The sequence below is a fragment of the Sturnira hondurensis genome, unplaced genomic scaffold (genome assembly GCF_014824575.4).
Source record: "Sturnira hondurensis isolate 20B ecotype Veracruz unplaced genomic scaffold, ASM1482457v3 Scaffold0008782, whole genome shotgun sequence".
In the NCBI taxonomy this organism is placed as follows: domain Eukaryota; kingdom Metazoa; phylum Chordata; class Mammalia; order Chiroptera; family Phyllostomidae; genus Sturnira; species Sturnira hondurensis.
Window position 1 is genome coordinate 6,676,197 of NW_028081413.1, and position 27,798 is coordinate 6,703,994.

The window sequence follows — 27,798 nt, forward strand, 5'->3', positions numbered from 1 at the left end:
GGTAGAGTCCAAGGGAAAAAGGTCCAAATCCATGTGTTTCATGTTGGAGTTAAACGTAAAACATCTTTTTATTCAAAGATTTGGCTTCCTATCGGAAGACCCTGAAGGCTCTGGATAATTTTACAATGAAGGAAATATTTTAGATTTGCACAAGTGTAGCTATATTTTTGGATGATTTTCATAATGGCTGTTCTCATTCATAAACATCAAATCATAGATCCCAATAATTGTTACCATCATCAGTGTGTGAAATTATGGCTTAAATGAAGGGGAGATGAACGTGCTGAAGCTCTTGTACATCCTCTCAAGTCTTCATCGTTATCAATGTCTTCCCAGTTAAAAGTGTGCAGACACACTAGAAGTCACTTCATCTTTCTAGGTCTCAGTTTCTCATGTGCCAGATCAAGGAACTGAATTAGGTGATTGGGAAGGTTCCTTCTAATTCTTAGACTATAAATTATTATAGAACAGGATGCCTGCCCAGTTTAATAACATATGTGCCTATTTCCTTTAAACTGGTGCCAGTGGTAGGAACTTCAAATGCTAGTCTAGAAGATGAAGCTAGAAACTAGTATCTGAGTTCAGCAGAATCTTGACAGTTTTTTTCTGCAGGCATGAGGTATGCGGAGAGAGATGAAGACCAGATCCATTTAAGAGATGTTCACATGTATGTGTCAGTGGTGGCTAAGCCCCTATATCCAAGATTCAGAATGCTGGCTGTTTTAATCTCCAACATATACTACATATCAGTCATTATGAAAGGCCTATTTGGCAAGTGTTCGCCCAGTCGTCTTGTATGGGAACCATTCTGTGCTTCAGCTGATGAAGTTGGCCTCCCATGCTGAAACTCCTCAGCTGCTTAAAGCCTCTAAAATTCACTTTCATTTTCATTTTAAGAGAAAAGAAAACAAACATCTGACTCTCGGAAGAGACCAAGGGATCCAACTTGATGCTGGAAATCTGACCACAGGCATGGAAGGAAGGCTGAGAGGAGGCAGGCGTAGCCTTTTCTGGCATTGATTCAGCTTGTTATTTTCTTTAAAACGTAGAATCTCAGCCCTAAGGTAGGCCACGAAGCGCACTAACCCTCCAAGAAGCCTTGAGACAATCAAGCCCAGTGGACTGACGTTCTTGGCCCCACTTAAAGAAAAAAGTGGAGACTACACATGTGCAGATTAGATGGGGTAGAGCAACCTCACTGGTCAGAAAGATTAAAGGGTTCAAACGAAGGGAGTTTTCCTCCTCAGACAGTAAAGCAAAATAAACATATCAAGGACTAACCGCCTTTGTGAAAATCCTTTGTTCAATGGGCAAACAATTATGAGATAAGAAATGAGAATAAACAACCAAATGCTTTGATGTTTTAAAAATACTCATTCACCAAAACAGAAATAATTAGTTTTGGGCGTAAACAACAAGTTACCAAGCATCCAAAGAGGGAAACAAAAGAAGTAATAGCAATCTGAGAAGAAGTAGGGAATGAAACTAAGTTTAATATGATAATGAATAAGAATGCATTTAGCAGAGTTCCTAGTTAACCAGAGGAGGATCCTAGGAGTGGCAAATTGAGGTGAGTGCACAGAATATAAAGATCCTTTTTTTGTGATTTGTATAGAAGCAAGTCTTCTGTTTCTGTAAATGGCATTTAAAAAGCCAGCCAGTCTTTAAAGCACACTTATTTGATCTTATACCAATCTAACTGTATGGGAATACACTTTATAGCATTTCAGTTGATTTTTTTGCCTGGAACTAATTTTTTTAAATTTAATCTTTATTGCATTTTTTCCATTACCATTTAGTCCCCTTATAGTTCCTTCCCCCAGCAATCCCCACACTATTGTCCATGTCCATGAGTTCTTTTTCCTTTTTGTTCAATCCCTCCACCCTCTAACCTCGCACCACACCCTCACTAGCTCTCATATGCTCTCCATTTATGAGTCTGTCTCCATTTCGTTGTTAGCTCAGTTAGTTCATTAGAGTCCACATGAGTGAAATCATACGGTATTTGTCTTTCTCTGACTAGCTTATTCACCTAGTATAATGTTCACAGGTCCATCCATACTGTAGAACTAATTGTTTCAGTAGAAAAATTCAAACTGTCCCATGTAACATGTCTCTTTAAAAGGTTTGTTGTGAAATTTAATCATTGTTAGGGTCACATTTTTCTTATGAAAACACAATTCCAGTGGACTTGAGGGGTGAAAAACTTTCATTATGATTTTCATTCATAATTCAAGTCAATGGGAAAGTTTGATTTCATTCACAGAAAACTGCATTCGGACTTTTGCTATTTCTTACCCCGTAAGGCACAGCTGATTTCATAATCACAGTGCTACCCTGAGATATGAACCAGTGGACGAATCCACCTATATAATCTAAGAATGAAGAGTTGATGATAATATCGTTCTATATCACACACTTTTCAAAAAAGGTCCCCACACCCTCTTAGATTTGAATTTCACAACATCCTGGTGGGTCAGCTGGACTCAGATATGGTTAATCCTCTTTTTATAGAAAAGGGGAAACATGATCTAAAGAAGGAAGACAATGTATCCAAGCTCATCCAGCAAATTAATAGCAGGGCCGGGTATCTTCCTTTCTTCTCTACACCAGCTAGGCTATTATCAAAGCACTTACGCAGAGAGATAACAGCAGTGACCGTTACAGATACAGTAGCAAAATGAGAGCAGCCGTCATTTGTTGAGGGCTGGTGGTGTGCCAGGCACAATGCTGAGCATTACACACACACACACACACATATATATATTTGATATCATATATATATACTTTTAAAATATTTTTATTTATTTATTTTTAGAGAGAGGGGAAGGGAAGAAGAAAGAGTGGGAGAGAAACATCGGTGTGTGGTTGCCTTCCATATGTCCCCCACTGGGGACCTGGCCCACAACCCAGGCCTATGCCCTGATTGGGAATCGAACCAGCGACCCTTTGCTTCACAGGCCCGTGCTCAATCCACTGAGGTACAGCAGCCAGGATATATATATATATATACTTTAAAAATAATCACTTAGAATAATGATATAAATAGGTGTCATCTCATGTCATGGTTAGGTGACCAAGGCACGGAGTGGAAGAACTATGCCTTAGGTCACATAGCCAGTGCATGGCACAGTTGTGATTCAACCTCACATTTATCTGACTGCTTGAGAATAAACTTTTTCTCTGACAGGATTACTGGGAGCATCAGATTTCAAGCCCTCACACCTTTGCTCAGAAATCACCTTGCTTAATGAGGGCTATTCTGAACACTCTATTTAAAACTGTAGCCCCATCACCACCGGGCCAAAGTTCATCCTCCTTAGTCATGATTTCCTGAGACAATTTTTGTCTCTAACATTGATTGTTCACGTAAGCTCCAGAGGACAAGAATCTTAGTGGTTTTTTTTAGCAACATATCCCAGATGCTTAGATTGTGCTATCCAATAGAACTTTTTGTAATGACAGAAATGTTTTATACGAGTACTATATGGTAGCCACTAGGTCTAAATTAAATTGAAAAAGTAGTTTGAAACTTCAGGTGCTATGACCAAAATAGCAAGCATGCATTGTCAAACTATTGGCTCTTTTTTGTCACATGTGACTCACAGCCTTCCAAAACATTTTTTGGAAACAGAGAAAGCAAACTAGCAGCCCATAATGAATTTCCATGTGTGACAAATACATATATGTGTATGTATATATATGTTATTACAATGATTACTGTAATCACTCAGTACCTTTTTGACCTTGTTTTTTTTCTCATAGGTCTCTGAAAGAGGTTTTTTCTTCTGCTGAGTTGTGTCTTTGGAGAACAAATACTCAAATTCACTAGTATCCCGAATATCAGGTTCTTCTAAAGAATCCCACAAGGTTGGTGTAGCGCTTTGGCTTAAAAGAGAAAATGAGAAGTTAAACTTATCAACCAAAACATAAGAGAACAGAACACAATAGAATTTCTAATTCATTTTTTTAACTCATTAAAAAAATAATAAGTTTACAACCTGATTTTAAAAAAAAGTCAACCAACTGACAGGACCTGTTCATCAAAATCTTAGTTAAAAAAAAAACAAACAAACACATGCATACACACGCACACATTCTTAGTACAGTTTGGAAAACCTTTTAGTATTACATAATTTTTTAAGTCAAAATATGATATACAGCATTAAAGCAAATACACATTTCCAAAACAGAATGGTCATTAGATAAAATCGGAGAGAAAGAGCGAGACTAACTTTACGGGGGTCAGAAACCCTGGGATTCCGACTGTTGCGGCCCTGTGAGCTGCTTCTCCCTCAGTCCCTGGCATTCCCATGATGCATAAACATGGGCATTAATTACATAAAGGCTGAAGGGATGACTGATCTTGAGACAATGATGGGATTTAATTCTTAAATACAGGGTCTGGCAGAAGTAACATCTGCTTGAGTGTGTTTGGTAGGGTAATAACATGGGTGTGATAATTTATCGTTTTAATTTGAATGTTTCACCTAAATGTCATGTGGTGTGCTTGAGTGTGAAATGATGTTACAGAAGTATACAATTATGATTTTGTAATAAAAGAGTTTGTAGTAAAAAGGGGGCATTAGACACGATAGCCTGAAAACAAGGTTTACCTCTCTTTGGATTTCTTCTACTGGTCTTAAATACAGTTGACTGGTCAACTCAGTCCAGAACCCATAAGACGTAAGTGAGTTGTGCTCATTTAGAAAAACTTGAGTTCTAATACCCCTCCCCAACAACAGTACTAAAAATAAAAACAACCCCAAAACTCCATGGCACCAGCCCTCACTGGGATTTCAACTAGAGCCGTCAAGGGGAAATGGTTTCCCTGTGTCTTCAAAACACAAGGCCACCCTAGTTGTGAAACAAAGATGGGGAAGAAGTCATGGAAAAGCCAGTACCAGAGAGCTGGCTCGGAGAGCCCATTCAGGCGAGTTGCTACTCAGGCTCCCTGTAGTCAGGACACAGTTCCTCCCAAATGTCCACTTCCTCAACTTAGCTCCTAGCCTAATTTTTAAACACTTTTAATGCAAACAGAGAAGAATAATGTCTTGTCTACACATCTGTTGCCTTTCAAGTATATTATACGTTATAATCCACAATATCTATAAGCTCTTACCTGAAAATATGTACCTGAAAAATACATATTGTTTCAATACATATTTTCTCAGCCAATGAAAACTTTTGCCCTAGTATTGTATAAAGTGGTCCCCAAAGGTTTTTGACACTAGAAGGTGATATTCCTATTCAAAGCAGTTGGGAACACTGGCTTTTCAGATGTGCACGTTCACATTTTGCTCTGTGTCTGCTTCTTCCATGAAATATGTCATTTTGGTTCTGCCTCATTCCTTTCTCTCCACTTTTTGTTAAATTATCATTTTTCTAATATAATATTTGAGCCATGTAGGAATATTTATGTAACATATGAGTTATAACATATCACAGTATAATAAATGCCCGTAAACTCATCACCCATGGGCTAGACCCTTTTCAGTGGAGTCCATCCATCTATGTGCTCCTTCCTCAGCCATCCACCTGTGCCACCTACCTTCAGTTTGAAACACGAGCACTAGTATTAAGTGCTTATCTCGCCTGCACTCAGGAAGGGGGTCTTAATGGGAGAAGAGAACCAGGGAATTTCGGAGCAGCAGCTGTTTAAGTGCTACTGGTTTGAGCTTCACGAACGTTCTGGGAAGCTGAGGAGGGGATGCTTAAAACGAGGTGATACAGTGCACAAGGCAGACTGTTCAGGTTCATCCACATCATCTCCTGTGCCTGCATGGCTTGGCCCAGCTCCAAGAACTCGGAGCTGAGGCCAGTATGACGAGTGTTGTAACTCATATTCTGGGGCAAATTAGGTCTGGCAGTCAGGGTGAGCACTTTGTCACCATTTACAACACTGTTTCTATGGGAAAATATGCTCCCAATGATAACTAAAGGACTGAAATACCACCTCTCAGTGAGTTGGGGGTACCTGGCATTTTGTGGGTCAGTAACAAGAACTCACTTACAATGGACCATCTGCACTCATGGTCAACGCTTTTCTGACCACTGACCATATAATTTTAGCTCCAAAGAAGAGTGCAGGAGGAAAAAGGAAAAGGCAGTGGGGAAGGGGGCAGATGGAGGAGGGGGAGGAAAAGAAGCAGAAAAAGATTATTAGGAAGATGAAAAAGGAGAGAGATGACGATTTATTCTTCTTTAACTACATGTCTCTTTCCCATTCTAGAAACCAGAAAACAGACCAAAAGAAGCAAAACGGCAGAAGTTAAAAATCAGTTCATGTTAGTAGTGAAAAGCAATTTAGGTGGAAGAAAGGCAGTGTGACTATAGTGGAAAAAATTCACATTTTACTCCCAGTTACCCAGGAGACCAAGACCAAAATTTTTCATGTGTACAATATACAAAGTGTTTACCACATCTGGCTATACAAAACATTAAAATACATTTCATCTGCTTTAAAAGAGCACATCCCAGATAACTTTACTTTTGTCCATAAATACATACTACACAGAATCTTCAGCCCATTTTCGTTCAAAACAAGTAGCCACGCCCTCAGGACAAAAACATCAGGAGGGACCCACGGTAGGAGATGGGATGTGTGGCGCAGCAGACCAGGCTCATACTGCAGTCTTCACACATTGCAGTGGGGGCCTCCTTGTGCCCCAAAGTCAGGCTCGAGACTGACACGTTCACCAAGCAGGGCTCTCCTGATGTCCCAGGTCAGGAAAGTTCGTACATTCATCTACTCATCATTATGCTCAAAACTGAAGCCCTAAATTTACGATAAAACTAGTATGAGCTTGAGCTTTCAATGGTTTTCTTTCTTAAAATGGCCAATTACATGAGGAAGGAAAAATACCAACTCCAGTTTGACTTTGTCCCCCTTTGAACATTGGGCAAAGGGCCCTATCTCCCAGGGGCACTGCAATACCCTTGGTATAGTCTGCGATACTGGTTGCTCATAAAGCCTTATGGGGAACGAGGTGGAGGCAGGTGAGGGAGACAGGTATGGACAGCAATGTGTGCTATCTGAACAGGCGGGATTCATCACCCTGGGAGGGCTGCACCCTAATTTCAGGACACTAATGAGGGAATTGTCATCTGAGTCTTGAATGGGAAAAGGGAAATGAATGTTAGTGTTTTAGTTAATGATAGGAGCTATTTCAGGGTTTTCTCATATTTTTCTAACCATTCTTTGGTTTAGAAAATTATAAAGCATCAACATTTTACAGATTATCAGGATTTCCCTCATATATAAACTCTTGATCTCCCCTCCCTTTGTGTGTGTGAGAGAGAGAGAGAGAGAGGAAGAGAGGGGACAGGGACCAATATGAAGTACATAATCAACTCAGTTCACAATATACTTGGTTTCAATCCTCCTACACTGATTTCCAGTTACTTTATAATTGTGAATTGCATATTATCTTGTTCAACACCCTGACTTCTCCAAGTAAAACATTATATAAACTGAAAAACCCATCACTGTATTTGGATTTGCACATAAGTTCAAAAACTTAGCTCTAAAAATGTACTCTGTATCCTCTATTCTTTGCAAAGGAATGAACTTCAAATTTAGAGAACAGTCAAGAAGCAACAGTATCTCCTGTTATCCTTGTGTCAGGCTCTGAAATAAGGTGGAAGAAATCCTATCCAAATTTGGTTGAAGTTTCCAAACAACCAGATATTCCTGCCTTACAGACCCAGCTTAAGGAGCTGTATAAACAGAAGGTGCTTTTCAGCTGATCACACTCTAGCCCTCTCTCTGATGGGCAAGGGGGTATAAAGATATGAAGGCACTGGGCAGTCGGGGAAACCTGAGTTGAAGCAGAGTTTCTATTCTTAGACCCCCCCCCCCTTGGACATGAAGAGCTAATGACTCAGCTATGTCTCGCTCTTTTAATAAAAAGTGAAAAATTACACATACCTGTTAGAAACCAGATCATAAGGTTGATAATACTGTCTAAAGACAAGACAGATACTCTGAAATAATCTTCAGGGAACCTACAGTACAGATTGAGGCTCAATGTCTGTTATGATCACTTGCTAATTGATCATAACAGAAGGCTTTGACTTAGACCTGGGCTCTTCTCTAGTTTATAAAATGACCGTTTATTTTAGAGAGTGGTCAGACACCTGACATGTCATTTCTCCCAGAATCAATCCACAGAAAATACAGACGAGATGTGGCAGAGAGAAACCTTCTACTTAAAACACTCCAACTTTGTCCATCCAAAGCATTCACTGTACCACATTTGAGAATGAGTGCTACAGTACACAGATAGATAATAAACTCGTATGAATAAAATATCACTTGTGCAAAATTCTAGGAATTCACAAGCTGAAAATGAGCCAGGGGTGTTGAGCTTACCTCTTATCACTTATTTGTATTCTAGTCCAGTACAGAGGTTTCATGGGACAGCTGGGCTCAATGGCTGGCTTCCGAGGACATTGGCTAGAAGAAGGGCCGACTCCAAAGAAGAGGCCAGGAGGGGGTGGGGGCACAAGTCCTGGGGGTGTTGGAGCAGGAGGAGGCCCCCCACTGTTGGGCAGAGCAAATGAGTTCGGAAGTGGTGGGGGGGGAGGAGGGGGGGGAGGTCCAGCACTTGGAGGCAGAGGAGGTGGCGGAGGTGGCGGTGGCCCAGCACTCACAGGTGGTTGTGGAGGTGCTGGTGGCAAATGTCCAAGTCCAGGTGGGAGGGGAGGCGGGGGCGGGATGGCTGCTGGTAGGGGTGGTGCTGGAGGGAGAGGGGATGCATTCTCCTGACTTGAGGAGATGCCTTCTACAGACTGAAGTGGTGCATGGATATCTTTGTTGTCATTTGTGGGAGAGAGTTGGCTTAAAGAGGAGATATTCAGCTTTTTGGGTATTATTTGGTTGCTCCTGGTTGTCTTGCCTTCACTTTCACGGGGTTTGAGGAAAGTCTCTCTGTCTGTCTGGATGCACACATTTCTGTAGGTCTTTGGAGGGCAGTCATCGTCGGTGGAGACACACACATCTTTCATCTCTCCACCTCCTCCTCGCCGACGGTGTTCTAGCTCATGCTTGAGACTGTCAATGGTTTCTTCGAGTCTCGCTGTTATCACTGCATGCTCACCCCGGATATGGAAGGCCTGAAGTTCAAACTGAGCCTGTAGAGGTATCAGTGGGGGAGAAAGTAAAGTGTTTATCAAAACAAACAGAAGTAAAAATTCGGTACCATCCCCGTACCACCAGAGTATAGCTCACACCAATGCAGGCAAATACAGAGATGTTCTTTTGAGACTCCAACAAGGTGTAAACTTCACTTTATGAATTTTTCAAGGGCTAAACAGTTGGACTAGAGGCAGAATTTCATTGAATATGAACTCATGGAGGATAATTACCATGGATTAAGGCTTATAGTAAAACTGTCATCTAAGAACTTTCACCTGGTTTTAATATCAAATGCAAGACAAAAATTTTAATAAATGTTTGAATATGTCTTTTATTACTGTTGGATTTGGTTTGGAAAAACAAAATACTTTGAGAAAAAATTAGATTTGGAGATCCTTCTGGCTTGGAGCTGCCATCCTCAGACTGCCTTAGAATGTCTCCTTTATGGGGTTTCCCAGTCAATATAGCAGAAACGAAAGGTGAAAGGAGGAGCTATTATCTACAGGGATTTTTCAGAAAAGTTTCCACGCTAAAATTCCCATGGTATGTGTCTTTAACAATCATTCATAATATAGTAATAATCAACATAAATGCATACAAAATGAGAACATCAAGACGTGCTATATTTCTCTCCTACATATCCAGCACTTTAAGCTCTATTTTATGACAGTCTTTTTAATACTTATATTTTCAGTTATTTCAATGCCTTGAGTCTACGGTTTCACACTTGTTGGCACAGCTGGCATATTCCCAGTCATTATAGTCCATTTCCAGTCAGCCTATTGCAGTTAACTGGGAAGCAGTCAAATGTCTAGTTTCATTAGAGTTTCCCAAATCCAATTAGTAGTCATTAAATATTCCCAGTGAATTCTTTCATTTCTACCCACCCCATCAGATTGTAAACTCCACAAGATGAAACAGGGGCAGGGTCTGCCTTAACGTCTGTGTCCCAGAAGCCAGCACAGCAAGTTCGTAGTACTGAAGAGACGGACGGATAAATACCACCCACTGCAACAGTTACATATTCAGTCACTGCCCCTAGAGCCTTCCTTACGGCTAACAAAGCTTTCTTTACCATAATCTCAGCCCACAGACATGTAGAACACCAACTGCAGATCAACTCTGCATTGAAAAGGTAAAGAACTATTTTTAACAGCCTAGTCAAGTAAGGCAGAGAAGACACAGAAAGATTTTCTACTGCCATTAATACACTTGTAATGATATTTCTCCTAGGTTTGCCTTTTTCTCTATGAATCAACCCCCCACAGAACTATGGTCAGTAGAATTAGAGACAAGGGTTTCATAAAGCTGACTTTCGGATATGTGGACCTGGCAGCCCCAATTCAACCTGGGAAGGATTAGCAAGTTCAGGGCACCATGTGTTCTCATAGAGCACAGAGGTGTTTAGCACCTGAGTTCTGGATTCATGCTATCTAGTTCACATCCTGGCTGAGCTATTTGCTAGCTCAATAATCTTGGGGCAGGAAACTTTGTGTTTTCAAGCCTAAGTTTCCTCAAGTATAAAGTGAGAATACTAGTGAACCACCTCTAGGGTTTTTATAAAGATAAAATAAGTGACTTCCTCTAAAACAGTAGGCATTATGCCTGACACAGTAAATTCTGAATAAATGTTACTGTCCATTACTGTTGATCATGACAAGATTACTGTAAGAGACTAACAGATCTCTAATTCTTAAAATGTCCAGATAATGCCTCCTTTGTTGGGCGATGGGCACAAAACTAGGAAACACTGAAGCAGACGGGATAAATAATGTACCACAAATACAAACAATGGCCAGTCTTTCATGAGGTCTTCTACCAAATGTCTGAAAGTAATTTCAAGCCTCACTCAACTATGTGCCCAAGATAACCTTTGTTTCAACATCCCGCCCATCTCCCTCACCTGCCCACCTCCACCCTTATCCCAGCCCTGCTTCCCACCCTCAATGACCTGCACCATTTCATGTTAGTGACTAGTTCCATTCGGCCCCAGCTAACAAACTCTTTTTAAAATATACTTCATTTTATTTTTGATCTTAGAGAGAGAAAGAGAGGGTGAGAAACATTGATGCGAAAGAGAAACACTGATTAGTTGCCTTTTGTATGCAGGCTGGGGGCCCAAATCTGCAACCCAGGCAAGTACCCTGACCGGGAATCCAACCGAGGATCTTTCTGTTCCCAGGACGATGCCCAAACAATTGAGCCACACTGGCTGGGACCACAGCTAATTAACTGGCTGGGACCACAGCTAATTAACTCTTGGTTGTTATTCCCAATAATTTCCTCCAACAAGGTTAAGTATTAAAATAATACTGATGAGCCAATGACTTTACTCAGTCTTCAGCCTCTGAGTAATATGAAAAAGTTGTACAAACGTGCTCCACAGAGAAGCTTCCCCTTTATGTCAGAGCTGGCCCATAACTACATTAGGGGCCTGGCCCCGCCTCTCGTGCTTTCCACACAACCAACCATCTTCTGAACTCACTGAAGCTAAGGAGACATCTGAACACCATTTGGGTGGCTCTGTAATGCATTTGCTTAGCATAGAGGGTAGTGCACAAATTGGGAACATTATTACAGTGCTGTGTACCTCAATTTTCTCATAAGTAAAATGGGAGTGATAACAGAGTTCATATCACAAGGCAGTTATGAGAAGCAGGATGAGTTCATATGACTTTATGGAAAAAGTCCAGCCATTGTTGACATAATGAGGACAGTTTGCGGGACATCGATATTGCATAGCAGCTAAGGAGAGTGGACTGGAATGTGCATGCATGAACAATGAAACATTCACTGTACTAGTCAGTGGAGTCGGTAGACACTGTTGAGTGAGCATGTGCACTGTGTGGCTGTCACATTCAAAATGACTAAGCGAGGAGAGCGACACATCTGCATCAAATTTTGTATTAAGCTTCAACATTCCTACACATAAAGTATTCAGATGATTCAGAAGGCCGCAGCTCTGGGCAACTGGTGATCGGCAGCTTCATCACAACACGAGCCTGCTCATGCAGCACGTCTCCTGCAGAGTGTTTTGGTGAAACATCAAATCACCCAGGTGACTCAGGCCCCCTACATTCCAGATTTGGCACCCTGTGACTTCTGGCTTTTCCCCAAACTAAAATCACCTTGAAAGGGAAGAGATTTCAGACCATTGATGGGATTCAGGAAAATACGATGGGGCAGCTGATCATGACTGGAAGAACTGTGTGAGGTCCCAAGGTGCCTACTCTGAAGGGGACCGACATCTCACTGTCCTATGTACAATGTGTCTTGTATTTGTATCTTCTTCAATAAATCCTTCTATTGTTCATAGTACATGGCTGGATACTTTCTGGACAGGCCTCGTGTGTAAAATGCCGCCCAGAGGGTGTACATAAGCTTGCTGTCCTTATTATGATCTCTTGCTATGGCACAGATCAGAGGCCAACTTGCTTTTGACTCTCAGCATGTTCCCCAGCACCATGTTCGAGCCATTTCAAGCAAAACAAAGATAGCTAAATCCTTCTTGAATCCCTTCTAGATGTCAGCCTTTCTTTCCCACCCTACCTCTTTTTCATCACACTAGAGTTTTGGGGGGGAAAAGCACAGATCTCTTGCTTTATCCAGTTTTGTAGACATCCTGCTTTCAACCAACTGCAGTTAGCTTCTGCCCCCATTATCCTCCCAAAACACAATTTGAGTGGTATATTCAGTCAGCACTTTTCAGTGGTTTTGTAAAGGTGACTATTGTCCACACCTTCCAATCCTCTCTGCTTCCCTAAACTTCTGATATGCCCTCTCTATCCAGCCCCATTTTCCTTCTGCTTCTGGGCTCTCTTTGGTCAATCTGTGTGTCCTCATCCCTTAAATGCTATTCACCAGGCATCCTCCTTGCCATTTCATCCCTTCCGAACCACAATTCTTCTGGGTCATCCTGTATATTCATATGAAATGACACTTACTATAAACTGTCCCTTCCAAATCGTTACCTTCAAACTGTGATGCCAGCTCTCCTCCTGACTGGTCTACCAGCTCAGACTGAACGCACCCGAAAACAAAGCCATCTTTGCCAAACCCCAGGTTGTGCCCCCGAAATCCCTTATTGCAGTTAACGGCACCATCATCCCCCCAATCATCACCCCCAGAAGCTTGGACACCATGTAGAGTCCCGTTTTCTCTCTCATTCCCAACATGTTACTTATCAATGAGTTACATTAATTGATCTGATTCATCCCTTTCCTTCCATACCCACTGCTTCAGCTTTTCAGTGGAGTCCTCTTCACCTGGGCAATGGCAAGAGCTATGTAATTAATGTATTTCTCCCATTCCAGTTTGCCCACATTGGTTCTAGAAAGGCATTTTTTTTTCTATAAAAAAGGTCTCTGTTCCTTAAAATCCTTTCAATGATTGGCCATTACTTACAGACTGACATTGAGAGCTTTTTAGTAAGAACACACTGAAAGCTCTTCCAATTCACTTCCCGCCAACTTTCTCCACTTTTGGCACCTGCCCCTTCCTTAGACAGGCTCTGGACTCCAGTCTTACATAACATCTTGCCTCTCCTAGGACCATGCTTTTCCATGCGTCCGAGCCTTTGCAAATGGTGTTCTCTCTCAATACCCCTCTGCCACAACCACCCAAAGTAGGGGGCAGATTACCAAGCACAGATCCCATGAATGGCTTCCTTACAAACTGTATTCACTGATAGGAAGAATTACCAAATAAGAATGAAATGTTGAATCTCCATGAATTCCTTATCAATATGCTGAGATTACAGTTAGAAACCTTTTGACCATTAAAATTTAAATGGCCCACATAAAGAAACACCTTACCTTTGCCCTTCCCTGTTTCAGCATCCCTTTGATCATTCTGATTTTGTCTTGGCTGTGTTCAGAGCTCAGCATGACATAGTAATTCAGAGTGATTAAAGTAATAAGCACCTCATTCATTTTGTATCTGTCCATATCCTATCAATTGTTGCAATTGTGCATGCCTCTGTTACAAATGAAGAACCTCGAGTCCACACACACCATGAATCGAGCCCTTGGGAAAGCTAGTTTGTAAGTAACCCCACTTTTCACTCTACTTCCTGTTAAGGGTCACTTCTATGTTGCACATGGACACCATGTGCCCTTTTGCATCCTGTGTCTAGAGCCATAGCTGGAAGGACTGTTAATGATTTGGTGAATCAACACAGAGCATAGAACTTTCTGTTGGATAAGCATGTACTGCTGGATAATGTTTGCCTGGGATCCTGGGAGTCTTTATAAAATGCCAAGTCCAGGTTCTTACAGCCAAAATTGCAGCTAAGGCTGGGTCAAGGGAACACAATGCTTTTAAACCCTGTGGACTCTCTTCCCAGTGTCCTTTACTTTCACACTGGACATGGTGTTTGTACATAGGAGACAAAGAGTGACAAACCTTCCATGCATTTTCAGATAAATGTTCTTTAGGACATATAAAGCATTGCAGGTTTCCCTCTCCCTGACCCCCTCTGCTAAATATCTGTTTTTCTGCTTTTGTCTCAATATATAATTTGAAAGGAGATGGGTACTAAGGTTTTATGTCTTTCCAGTCTTCCTCAAGTTTTTACCTACCAGACTTCATCCGGGTTTTATCTATATTTTTATCTACCTTCCTTTACTCTTACCTTGATTACTTCTATTTCTTTCCTTTTAAATCACATCCTCTTCCCACCTGCAACAGTCTGTTAATCTATAACCATCTCCTAAGCAAGATTCAAGTTCACAGTCTTTAAGAGAGCAATCCCAATGCAATTATTCTGTTTCAATAATCCTTTTCCTTCACTGGCACTATTATTATCTGTCTAATACAGTGGCTCTTATTAGAAACACCAAGATAGCTTTGTAAAAAAAATACTGTTGGGAAGGACCATCCCCACATAGCATCATTCCGCTGGTCTGGGAAGGTGCCCTTGCACCAGTGTTTTTAGAGCTCCCCAAGAAATTCCAAGGGGCAGCCAGAGTTGACACCAACAGCAGCTGTTCTTATCTTTATTCTAGTACAAACACAGCTGAGAGAGTATAACACCACAATATTGGTAGACTATTTTTGCAATGACTCTTACCTGGCTCATTTCAGAATCTCCAAAGGAACATGTGTTATTTGAAAAAGCCTCTTCCTAATTCTGATAGGTCTTCATTGGGGGGTGGGGGGATGGGGAGTACTCCTCCATTACCAATACTGAGAAGAGTCATTCCCCATTGCATAGAAGCCTTAATGCTTTCCCATGGCTCTTCGAAACCTGCCCTCTGCTCATTTTTCTCTATACATTCCCTATGTCACACCATTAAAGATCCAAACATATGATCAGCTCCCACATCTTTAAGCTTTTGCGCATGCCCTTTCCCCTACTTACAATGCCCTTTTTCTCCATTTTCACCTAGTGAGAGCCCCGAAGGACAATTCAGTCAAGCTCAACTGAACCTTCTGGCTTAAATGTTTTTTTTTTAATTCTTCTTGACAAAAGTTTTCCTTTGACTTTGTTGCCAAAGAACTTGTAAGGTTCACATTACGTTAGAGTCATTTATGTTTATCTTCCTTGCAAATCTAAAAGCTCCAGGCAGTTGGGGACCATGGCTTACTCGTGTTTGAACTTCCAGAACATTGCATACTGCTTGGCTAGTTAGTGATCCATAAATGCTTATTGGATTGAATTATTTTTTAGCTTTCAATATCATGACTTTCTTGTGCCTTTGTATTACTCACTAAACTAGACTCCCAACTCTGCAAAATTTGTAAAAGAGAACGACCTGTTGGTCTCCCTCTCCTCTGACAGCTCCATGCACAACATAAACCCTGAGATTCCATAGTTGTTATTGCCTAGAAAATTCAGATAAAACATCAAGGCTTTTTTTTAAGTTCAGGTATTTCTAAAAGTTGATATTGATCATATCTAATTTTAACAATTTAAAATACTTCATGTAGATAAGCATTCTCTTTACAGTAAATTTTAAGGTCATTCCCATAAATAGAATAAACTATCCAGTAGAATTAAACTACATTTATGATTCTAATCTGATTAGGAACTGGTCTCTAGGTAATTTCCCCAGCCTCCGTGGGGGCTGCCCTCCCTTCCCCTACCAAATCCTCATTATTTTTTAATATCCTCCACATTACCACTGCTCAGAGATATCATCAAAGGAACACACTGCACTGAAACCCAAGCAACAGACGGAGACTTTTACTTGTCTGGTCCCCACAAACATGTCTGTCAAGGAGAAAAGTGCCCACTGATGAAAGATACCAAGGCGGTGCCAAGCACTGTGGAAAATCACCCGGTAGCATTCTGTTGTTACAAGCATTCTCTCCCAAAGGGGCTGACTGGGCCGGTACCATTCAAGTTATCTGCTAACAACTTGAGTAAGTCAGTCTTTTCCAGGTACTCTTCCAAATTCCACATTCTTAGGTCGGAGAGAGCAAGACAACTCCTGGGAACTGCCCAGGAGCACAATGAGCCTTCACTGCCTCAGAAAACCAGTGTGAGCAAACACCGCAAAGGGAAGGGATTCTGTTCTTGCCTTCTTCGTAGGTAACGCGAGAAGACGGTGGCTCCATGGCTTTCGATGTGGGCATCCTGGCTTTTCTGTTCTGCTTATAGAGGTTGTACAGGCTGCAAAAACTCCCTACTTAACTGACACTTCTTAATGTAAAAACCAAAGTCTCTGCTAATGAAAAGAATGGCATTAGGTTTGATGAAAATCCCCCAAGTTAACAATAGCTGGTTTTCATTAACTATGATCAATACCTTTTTTGTTCTTATCAGAAATAAATCCCAATGTGCTATAACTAAGAGGCCATCTCAGGGGCACTCGGAAACATGAGGCATATCTGATACACTGCTGTAATTGGAACTTGCTAGGAGGGATAGAGAAACAGAGAAACAGAGCAGGAAAAGAAGGGGTAAAGAGCAATTAAAAGATAAAATAGCACTTGAGTTGACTCAGGAGTAAAACCCAACCCACGCAGCGCTCCAGAGTACAAAGTTACATTACACACGTGTAAAAGTGGTGTTATCTCCAGTAATTTTCTGCTGTGCTGATACTCAGTGAAGGTATCGAGAGAAAGGAAACCAACGTGGAGTGAGTGTGTGGGGCACTGTGCCGGGTGACTTCACTTACTCCTTGCTACTCTGAAAAGCAGATGTTCTAGATGAAGTGTTAACTTGTGTAAAATTGTAACTTGCACAATGAGAGACAAATTTGAATCCTGATCAGATATTAAAATCCATGCTCTTTCCACTTTACTATTTTGAAGTGATATCAATTGATAGTGGCTAAAGTAAGAATTCATAATTATTGACTAACAACATGATATGCTACCTATGCCTCACAATGCATTTGTACTATATTCATGCATATAATGACAGCAATACCCAGTAAGAATGCTGGTACTGTAACTGTTTCCTAGATGAGGGAGGTTTTCAGTAAATTGCCAATGAGCTAGACTCAAATTCAGATCCCTCACCCTAGTCCTGTGCTCTTTTCACTTTATCACAGATCCTCAGTAATTACTAATCCTTCCCACTCGATACTGTTTAGAAAGTCAGAATGCCAACACAAAAATAGTGACACTTTTTAATGAAAGATGCTTTCTTTAAAATATTCGCTCTCCATCCTTTTGGAAAAAGACTGGAGTCATTGAGTAAATAGATTGAAGGGTTTTTTGGTTCCCAGGCAAGTGGGAGGGCCGCGCTGACTGAAGGTCAGAAGGTCTGGATTCTGCTCCCAGTCATTCCAGGCAGTAGATACTTGCACTGAGCCAAATTTTTTTCACTTCCTGTAATCCTCATTTTATTAATATCTAAAGTAAGAGGTTTAAAATACCTAATTACTAAGGTTTCTTCTAGTTATAAAATGCTACTTCTATACCCAAGGCTTTATCATCTCTCTTTCTATCAGAAGCTTCCAGAATACAGCTCTGCTCATGAAAGCGTCATGAGGACTCACACACAGTAGCCTCCAGAGTCCCAACCCCCACTCTGAATGCAAAAGCACACACAAGGCCGGGCAGACTCATTAAGGTGCTCTAAAACACACCAGCAGTTCAGCACGCAGCACACACGCAGTTGTAAATTATTTCTGAAATATGATAGTTATTGTAAGTATTCAGAGATAAATTAAAACAAACAAATATAGATAGTCATTCAAAGAAGCAGTGGGGAGGTAAAACAAATGAAGAAATCTCTGAAATCTGGACTGAGGTTCCTACCTGGGACACAAAACAAAACATCACTATAGCCAGAGTGTTTTTGTGAAGTAAAAAAATTGTTATTCATGGGAGGTTTGGGTAACAATTTATTTTTAAGTTATTAGTATCGCTAAATATGGTAGAAGTCACAGAATGGGTATACCTGGAGATATCCATGGAAATGATTTTCAGACTTTCAGACTTACTTCATTTTTCCAAAAAGTAATTCTAAACCTAATAAGCAAATCTAAGACTGTACATTTCTGGGCAATGAGCCAATGTACTAATTCCTTCTCTATTAAAAAAGAGGACTTGGAATTTTATGCTATATAATTACTATTACTACTGAAGGTACAGGCAGTGCAATGAAGTATATACAACCCATCCAAGAGTACATGTGGCCTTAGAAGCAACAGGAGGTAAATCCTTGTCCTTAACACTGATAAACTGAGGCTCTTCAAGTAATTACAACAATCACTAATGTTTCTTTCTCGACTCACAAATTTCTATGAAGGTATATCATACTATGGCCAATGCCCATCTGCCCAAGTATCACTTTAGAAACTACGACATAGATCCCTCAACTATGTTTGCTTCACGTACTCCAAACATTTTTTTAATGAAAAAAGGGTAGGAAATTTAAAATGGTATTAAGTTACTTAAATAGCACTGTCTTAAGGGAGTAAGTAAGGAGGGACCACTTGTTGAGTTATTTCTGGTATTAAAGGTAAAAATGACATCTCTACACAAGACTGTATGATTGCTGATTAGAAAAATAGTTTCCATATCTCTACCAATTTTATAGCACTCTGGTAGCAAGAGGAGGCTCAGGAGATTGATCATGATAAATTGCCTACATATGGGCTTACTCTTCATAGTGATGTTGTAAAACCCAACAGACTATAAAGAAGTCTTCATCACATCACAGTGAAATGGACTATGATCTCTCTACCATCACTCATACATGAAATAGGAAACAACAAAAAACAAATGAACAAACAAAACAAACGTACAAACAACAACAAAGAAAGCCCAAACCAACAGACACAGACAACAGAATGGTGACTACCAGAGAAGAGGGGGGTGAGGGGAGGCCAGAGAGGGTAAAGGGGGTCAAGTACGTGGCAATGGAGACTAGGCTTTGGGTGGTGAGCGTACAGTGGCGTGTGCAGATGTCATACTATAAAACTGCATGCCTGAAATTTATGTAAGATTATTCATCAATATCACCCCAATAAATCTAACACATATTTAAAAAAGAAACCATTCTATTTCACAAAGTTCATATTCTAGCTGAAAAGAGATATTTGTGTGTGGAATCTAATAAACAAACGGAACTAACATGCAAAATAGAGACGGACTCACAGACAGAGAGCAGGCTGACAACTCTGGATGGGGGAGATTTGGGGGTGGAAGGACCGAGCAGAAAAGAAAAGAACTCATGGACACGAACAACAGTATGGTGATTGTGGGGGGTGGGGAGAGTAGGTGGAGATGGAAGAGGGTATTGGGGATAAATGTAAAAACAATAAAGATGAACTATTAAAAATTAATAAAATAAAGTAAAAAAGATATCTGTGAGTGATTTCAATTTTTAAGATAGCTGACCTATGTGGCTTTATTATTATTACTATTATTATTATTATTATTATTATTATTATTCAAACATAACTTTGTCATTGACAAGAAGAAAACCAAGGACCATACAGGTCAATTTGTCTGGCAAAGAATTTCCAGGTTGTCTGTGTTGCTTTCCTCATCCAGTAACGAGACATGCCAGGCCCAAACGCTCATAACTAACCTCCCTGAATATATTCTCACGAGTAAGCAAGGAATATTTGGCTTCCCACCTTAATATTTGAACAAATGACCAGTGATGTGTACCTAGGCCACAACCACCTTCTCTTTGCCACTTTGAGCCTTCTCAGGGATTAGTCACTTGATAAATCTGCCATTGAATGGGTTTTAAATTATAGGGTAATCGACAGGGAGAATAAACAAAAGGGTTTATGTGTTTTTTATTAAGATCTGAGCTCTGGCCTAAGATGCCTCCTCTAGAGGAAGCGAGGGGCCAATAATTGCTCACTGCAGCCAAAAGGCACACTCATTATACAAGACATAAGGTGAAATGCCAAAAATAGGGCTCACGGAATCGAGTCTAGTCTTCAACCTTTAACTAAGAGACCCAAGGAGAAATATTTTCTACTATAATTGGATAGGCTGGGTCCAGTAATGGAAAAAGCACTAAAACAGTGGTCAAAGTGCCTTGATTTAGTTCAGCGTAAGACTGCTGTATGACCTTGAATTTGCTTCTTATCTCTGGTTATTTTCTTCATCTGTAAAACCAACAGGTCAGAAAAAGATTAGGAAGTTTACAAACCAGGTGTTTAGGGATCCAAGGAGGTGTTTCAGCAGTTCTGTAAACACTTCGTTTGAATGTTATTTTAAAAGAGCATGTAATCTTTTGTCCCAAAACATGTAAAGAAGTATCCATGTCTTAAAGAGACACAAATGTCCAAATTCCGTAAGATAAAAGTTGAACCTTTCTCATCAAGTCTATAGCATTTCCACTTCTGTGGCCCAACTTCCAGAGCTTTCTCCCTCTAGGCCAGGGCTGGGAAGTGGCTGGTGGTAAGGACCTGAGATGGCACCGCCCCATTCGGTACCACTCCAACCCTGCAGCTCTGTGAGAACACGGCCAGGGAGTGAGAGACCACTGAGTTCATAGCATAGGCAGGATGTTATATTGCCTTTAGCACTATGACGTCTCATTTCTTCCTCCTTCTCATGGTCTATTTCCTATCACATTATGTATAAGGAGTCTGATTTTCTCAAAGTAGTTGATCAATAAGTGCTTTCAAGAATACAAGGTCCTCATTTTTGGCTCCGTAAAGAGACACCTAATATCTTCTTAGTCTCAGACCAACTGGAAGAGTTATTAGTGTTTTTCCTATGTCAGCCTCCAAAGTAAGGATCAGACTATTCTGTTAAAAGTGTGTCTTGGATTTGCAATTGACTGGTAATTGTTTTTCTTAGTTAGACATACCACCTGTAAGAACGGTCTGTTCCACAAGGCATTTAAAACAGTTTCCTTCTATACTTCCAGGTCTCTAAAACACAAGGGGCCTATCATTTCACCAGTATTATAAATGCAAGTTCTCTCCATTCTGTGAAATGAGGATGCCATGACCTGTCTTACTTCCTGATATATATACATTTCATACAAAGACGAAAGACACTCAGAACCACATAGTCAGAACAAATTAAGAAATACTCTGAGTGAAAAACATTGCAGAGTTTATATAATACTGGTACAACTAACAGCAAGTAGTTATAGTGTACTATCAGTTGGAAGCTACTAGCACAATCCATATCTCCCTTATGTATAGGTTTATATCTATTGTTTGACGGTGGCCTAAGAAAAAGGGGTAAAGACAATGTGGTTTAAATAAAAGTTAACCTTTCTTCTAAATAAACTGCATTAAATAGGACCCATATACCCTGAGAACGAACGTGAAAATAAACTAGCATTGTATCATAAAACAAAAGCTACGATATCTCTCATGAACAAGACACCGACAATCTTGACATAGCTTATGTCAAGATTCTCCTCAAGCAATTTGTACCTACTCACTAACGAGTACCTCTCTCACCTTTTTGCCCCTACCTAAAAAGTACTCAAGTCCTTTTTTCTTACACCTACCCACTGCTCACAAAAACCAGAACACTCACCTAAGTCTGACACCCCGCTAAGACACAATCTCCCATTATGCACTTACAGGCATTACTCTAAAAGATTTTCAGTTACCTACTGTCTTTGCATCTTTTAACGTTTTTTAATTTTTTTTTTAAATTACAGTTTACATTTAAGATTATTTCGTACCAGTTTCAGTTGTATGGCATAGTGGTTAGCCAATCATGGACTGTCTTTCCATCTTTACCATACCCTTTGTGCAGTTTTTCAAAAATCTGATTCAGATCACCACCATGATACTGAGAATGCTCACAAAAATCACTAATGGCTCCCTGAGTTACCCTATTTAGTGTATTTTTCCTCATTCTTCTTTGGGAAGACTCTGCAACTGAACTTGAACTTGGCCTCTCTCGCCTTCTCTGACAGTACAAAACTCTGGTCCTCTTCCTGCTCTGGTGATTATTATGCCTACTGCGTGACCTTCACTCCCTCCTGCCATCTTCTCAACACGTCACTTTTACGAGGACTCAACTTTTTGTCTCCCCTGTTCCCTGAGGCACTCCTAGAACCACGAGTAGTGCCTGGCACGAAGCAGACATTCAGACAGCGATGTTCCTAACCCACTTCTAGAAGTCATTAAAGCTATTGTGCCTATAACTACTGCATTCAGTTAGCAAAAGGAAGGATGGGGAAGGAATTTGGAGTAGGGCCCGTGTAAGACCTGTTACATGTATGATTAAAACCCCTCTGATCTGTATGATTACTTCTATTATCACTCAGTGAGGTCCTAGCTGCTAAGTGCACAGCTGGATGGAGACCATGTTCTTTCCTAGTCTCATGACATTCTGGCACCCATGAGTCCAAAGATCCAGGTCCACCTCCATTCAGACCTTGTAAGTTTGGATCACTCAGCAGACCTCCAGACTGGATTGCTTTATAACATACACTGGGCCCAAATGAGAGATGACAAAGGGATTGACCCCAAATTAGTCAAAACAAACATTCTACACCAAAGACAGTCATAATCTTTTATTGGCAAGAAGTTTACAGTTCCAAATATATTTCCACTTCGAAATAATTGAGGAGCCCACTGACATGTTTGATTTCATGTACGTCCAAGTGTTATGAGTTATTTTCCAATCTTCCTTTGCTGGGAGACACACCGACATGATTAGAATAGGGGTCATATAAATGCCTGGGTCAACAAAAAGAACCTTCAAACTGCACCCGTGATAATGTGGGTGACAGGTTTACTCTTCATAATGGCAGGCTCTTTTCGAGTTGCTGCATGTAAGCAATGAGGCTCATCAAACATCCTCAGTGAAGCATCTATCTAAGAAGAGACACAAATGCTTCTGGAACTCCGCTTGCTTCGTTTGGAACATCTGCGGTGGAGGGTGCATACAGTCTGACAGCAGGCAAGCGAAAAAGTCCATCCACAGCACCTAAGCTCATATTCTTGAAAACAGAGGGAAAGAGAATAATCTTCCTTTTGAGCACGAAGAGGATTCTAAAACTTCCTGACCAAAAGGCATCAAAACTCATCTTTTTTAGAAACAGTTTTGGCAAAGTGTCGCACTGATTTATTTGAGCCTACAAAGATCTGAAGTGATATTTAAAAACAGATATCTTCTTTGTGTAAACACAGATTAAGAAAAATGTAAATCCCCCATCTAGGTTTATTTTTTAAATCAGGGTTTTAATTATATATTTATAAATCTGGGGTGCTCAATGCCTTAAACAGTTAAGAAAATAAATGGAATTTGGCAGAACATTTGTTCTGATTACTAGATGTTTAATGATACTTGGAACATCAGGACCCATGTGAAATTACACTCAAGTATGATGCACACAGAATGACTTGGAAAGGATCAGATCTCATTTTGACTTAATTCTTTTCTCCTGGAATACAGACAAACCACATTCTTGTTTTTCTCCTGCACTCCCCCTCCCCTTCAGTTAAACTAGGGTATTACTTTTGATTGATATTCATCACTATAATTTTTGCTTTTTCAAAAGATAATTATTATGACGATTACATTTTTGGTTTTTTCCAGTAATTGAAAGATGAGTGTAAGTCAGTGTTCCTATTTCCCAATTTATCGAACATGGAATATAATTCATGAACTATATTCAAAATAAATGTTTGACTATCTTATGCAAAGTTGAAATGTCACTACAAATTTAGTTTGATAGAGGGTTATAAATGGCTGTAATTTTTTCTCTCTCTGGCAATATTTCCATCTTACATGTTATGGCTGCACATATTAATAATGTGAAAAGACGGGGGCTCTATTACCTGAAAACTCATATATAATTCCTTCAGAAGGCATTCAAAAGTCATTAACTAAGTATACAGGTTAATGAAATACAGGACCAGCTCTAAAACGTCCGTATCGCTGTATAACTACTGTAGCATTTCATATCATCAAGGCGCTGCTTTCCCACGGACTGTGCCTGTCAACTACGACAGCTTCTAGGTGCCAGCTTTGTGCCATGCACCCGTCATGAAAAATGAACTGACTCAAGTACCCATGCCAGCCGTCTATTCTAAATAATTACAAACTACTTACACTTTAAATATTTAGATTACTAGGAATCTCAGTGTTGGACCATCACCTTTCCCTCACTGCACAGAGCCAGAATGTGTTCTGACTGCATGTCCTTGAATACAGTAATAATACACATACGAAACGCATTAGAATAGCTGAGGTGTCTGAAAGAAAGGAATTTTGATTTTTATAAAGATTGGCATGAAGATCATTTTTCTTGGTCCAGATTTACTTTGTTAAACATACCCCAATCTCAATCGTAGTTGCCAAATACAAAAGCAAATGCCTAGTTTCTTCCAAGTCACTTTCTCTTTTATATTTTTCTTTGATGTGTTTTCACATTTTCCTATCAACATAGCACAGGTAAGAATAAAAGTGTAGAATTAAATCCAAACATGAGCTACCTGTGAGGAAAACACTGAACAGTCTTGCCCTAAACATTGGGGCTCACCAAGAAGGAAGCATTTATCTTTCTGTTTCTGAAGACAATTGCTTTTAAAGTTGATTTGGGGGGTGGTGAGTGATGCAAAATCCCATAGCAGAGTTCATAACTTCTCAGTAATGGTTCTCTGTTAAGGGTTGTGCTTTGTTAAAGTGTGTGGGGGGGATATAAAATTGCTCCATGAGGTATTTCTAACAGCAGGTGGCCTGCCCCCCCCCCCTCTCTCTCTCTCTCTCTCACACACACACACACACACACACAGATAATTAGGCAATTAGTTTGCTAATGAGCAAGGAATGAGTGATGCCACAGGAATCCAATGGTGGAGTCTAGGCCATGACTGAACAGAGTCAGTCTGGACACTGATTTGTAGCTCACAAATCTAGAAAGTCTTGTTTGAGAATCATAATCTCTCGAACTCTTATTTATAAGCCCTGGAAGCAATTTTTAATCTTGCAGAGATAAAGAGTGAGGAAAGAAGGAAAAAAACTATTATTCAACCATCTGACCCTAAAAAGCAACAAAGTTGAAAATGAATTAAATATTTGGAAGAGGTAGCCCTGTTTTCCTCCAATTGATCTGTACATTCCTAAAAGAACCGTGTTTAATTTTGTTCATGTGGCTGAAGACTGTGGTTTTAAACAAGTCATTTTAAACCTCAGATAACATACACTCAGTATTACCTGCCATTATGGGCTGCGTGACAGTTTTTCTGCCCATCACTTAATTACTGGTAACACTTTCTCCATTTTTGGCAGAGCAACCTCCACACGGCTTCAGTGATGAAACACTGGCTTGGGACAAAACCCGACTTCCAGTCACGGCGCCTCTATCAGCTGCCTATGCACGCTTGGGCCCTGTTATCGCTACAGTGCGGTAACCAGAGGTGAATCCCAATGGGGGGTCAACTTCCTCGACTAGAAGGCCCTGTCCTGTTGGGAGCATGTTGCTTCCCTCAGGAAGGAAAGTTTTTTTCCTGAGGAAGGAAAGTTTGAGAACCATGAAGCTCGATTCTAAGATCAGCTCTTTCAGCCTCCAATTCCCCACCTATACAATGAAAGGGTTTACAAATTACGACAAATTCAAATGAGTCCATGTTGCCTTAACCTACGCTAATACAAATGATCGCCCACCATAAGCTGTCCAAATAGACCCCAGGTGATAAATGTAACCTAAGGCAATGAGAAACAATAAACACTGTTCTCCCAGAAGAAAAATACAAAGTATAAAGAAATCTCCTTTAAGAACATCTGGGAGCATAGTTCTCTTAGCAGAGTTCTCCTAGAATTTGAAGAATACTGCCTGTAAGATCCCTTTGGTTTAAACCCAGGTCCCATTACAGAGGAAGAAAAAGAGAAAGCAACCGCGGCTGAGTTACGCATCAACGCCCACATTACTGTGAGGGCAAACTTAACTGTCTGCTATTTATTGAAGATGTAGGTGCCACTTGTGCTCGGCACTGGGGATGCAAGGAAGGGGCAACACCTCTGCTCTCCTGTTACGGAAGTCTGCTATGGGCCTAAGGCAGGTACAAAGAGCCAAAAGGTCTCAGAAGAGGGAGCCCCGGGAAGTCCGCGATGGTTTCCTGTATGAGGAGGAGCCCCTGCCAGGCCACAAAGGACTGGAACAAGGTAGAGCGGCAGACTGTGAGCAATCCAAGTGGAAGGAGGAGGCAGAGTGATGGGAAAGCCCAGGCGAACCATAGAAAACTAAAGTTACACATTTGAACAGGATTTTAGAAGGCCCTAAGCACCGTGCTAAAGACTTTGAACTTAACTTGGTAAGCAACAGTGAGCCACCAAAGGTGTTTAAGGGAGAGGAGCCACAATCTCTAAGCAATTTTCATATGGCTTGAATACAGGGAAGCTGTAATAAAGGCCTATGTTAGGACGAAAGCAGCAGGGTGCCAAAAGACAAGTGTATATAAGGGACCATGGGGCTAAAATTTGCGTAACTTAGCAATCAACTGGAGGCAGAAGGTAAGCGTCCAGGAATGGCCAAAGATGCATCTGAGGGTTTTGGCCTGGACTTTTTACTTTTAGGAGAAAAGCATGTTTGGGGCAGCTAAGAAAAGAAAGTCTTTGTATCGTGTTTATATTGGGTGCAGGGAAAGCCAGAAGGAGACAAGCAGACAAGTCCTTTCAACCCTGGGAACTATAAGAATTTTTGCTATTCTGGCTTTGGAAATTTTAAATTTGTGATCTGAAAATATTTCCCAGGGTAGGTTTTCCAGCAAAAACTAGAACTTTCCTGGAGCTAGAACTCAGGAAAATTTGAATCCAAATAATTAGGTCTGAAAAGCCTTCATGAAGCAATAAATGAAATCCCTAAGAGACAAATGTATGGAAAGTCAGGGAACTAAAGGCCACCTTTTGGAGGGTCACATTTGGGGGTGCTGCAGAGTCAGAACTGGGGGACAGCGAGGAAGACGGAGTCACTCAGAGGAGAAAACACAGGAGAATTCAGTGTCTCAGATGTTGAGGGGAGATTTTAACACTGACACTCTAGAATCAATGAAGACGGACCGGGGGCCAGACAGCTCTTGGTAATTACTGCATCTGTGGTCCCGGCTGCCTCAGTGTAGTGGCAACAGAGAGCAAGTGGTATGAAAATTGTCTACATGGAACTAATGTCTGAGAACTTTACCAGTGAGACAGAGAGGTGGAAGCTCTAAGAAGCTGTGTAGTCAAGCGAAGGGCTTTTAAAGTAAAAATGTCTGAATTTATCATCGGAAATGGGTGGGGAAGGCACCTGCCAAGAAGAGAACAAGGGGTGAGAA

At 40.7% G+C, this 27,798-nt stretch overlaps 1 protein-coding gene and 1 long non-coding RNA gene across 2 annotated transcripts in view; one reads left to right on the plus strand and one right to left on the minus strand.

Annotated features, from left to right (window-relative positions):
• Positions 1-27,798, minus strand: part of FMN1 (formin 1) — a 265,054-nt gene that overhangs the window by 174,319 nt on the left and 62,937 nt on the right. Inside the window, exons 4-5 of the mRNA XM_037056139.1 lie at positions 8,375-9,135; positions 3,738-3,888 (exon numbers count right to left, since the gene is read on the minus strand). Of these exons, the coding sequence (XP_036912034.1) occupies positions 3,738-3,888; positions 8,375-9,135 (912 nt within the window). The remainder of the gene's footprint in view (positions 1-3,737; positions 3,889-8,374; positions 9,136-27,798) is intronic.
• On the plus strand, positions 9,059-23,665 carry LOC118993636 (uncharacterized). The gene is made up of 3 exons (XR_005067903.1): positions 9,059-9,137; positions 17,557-17,567; positions 23,651-23,665. It is a non-coding gene; the product is annotated as an uncharacterized LOC118993636 (long non-coding RNA).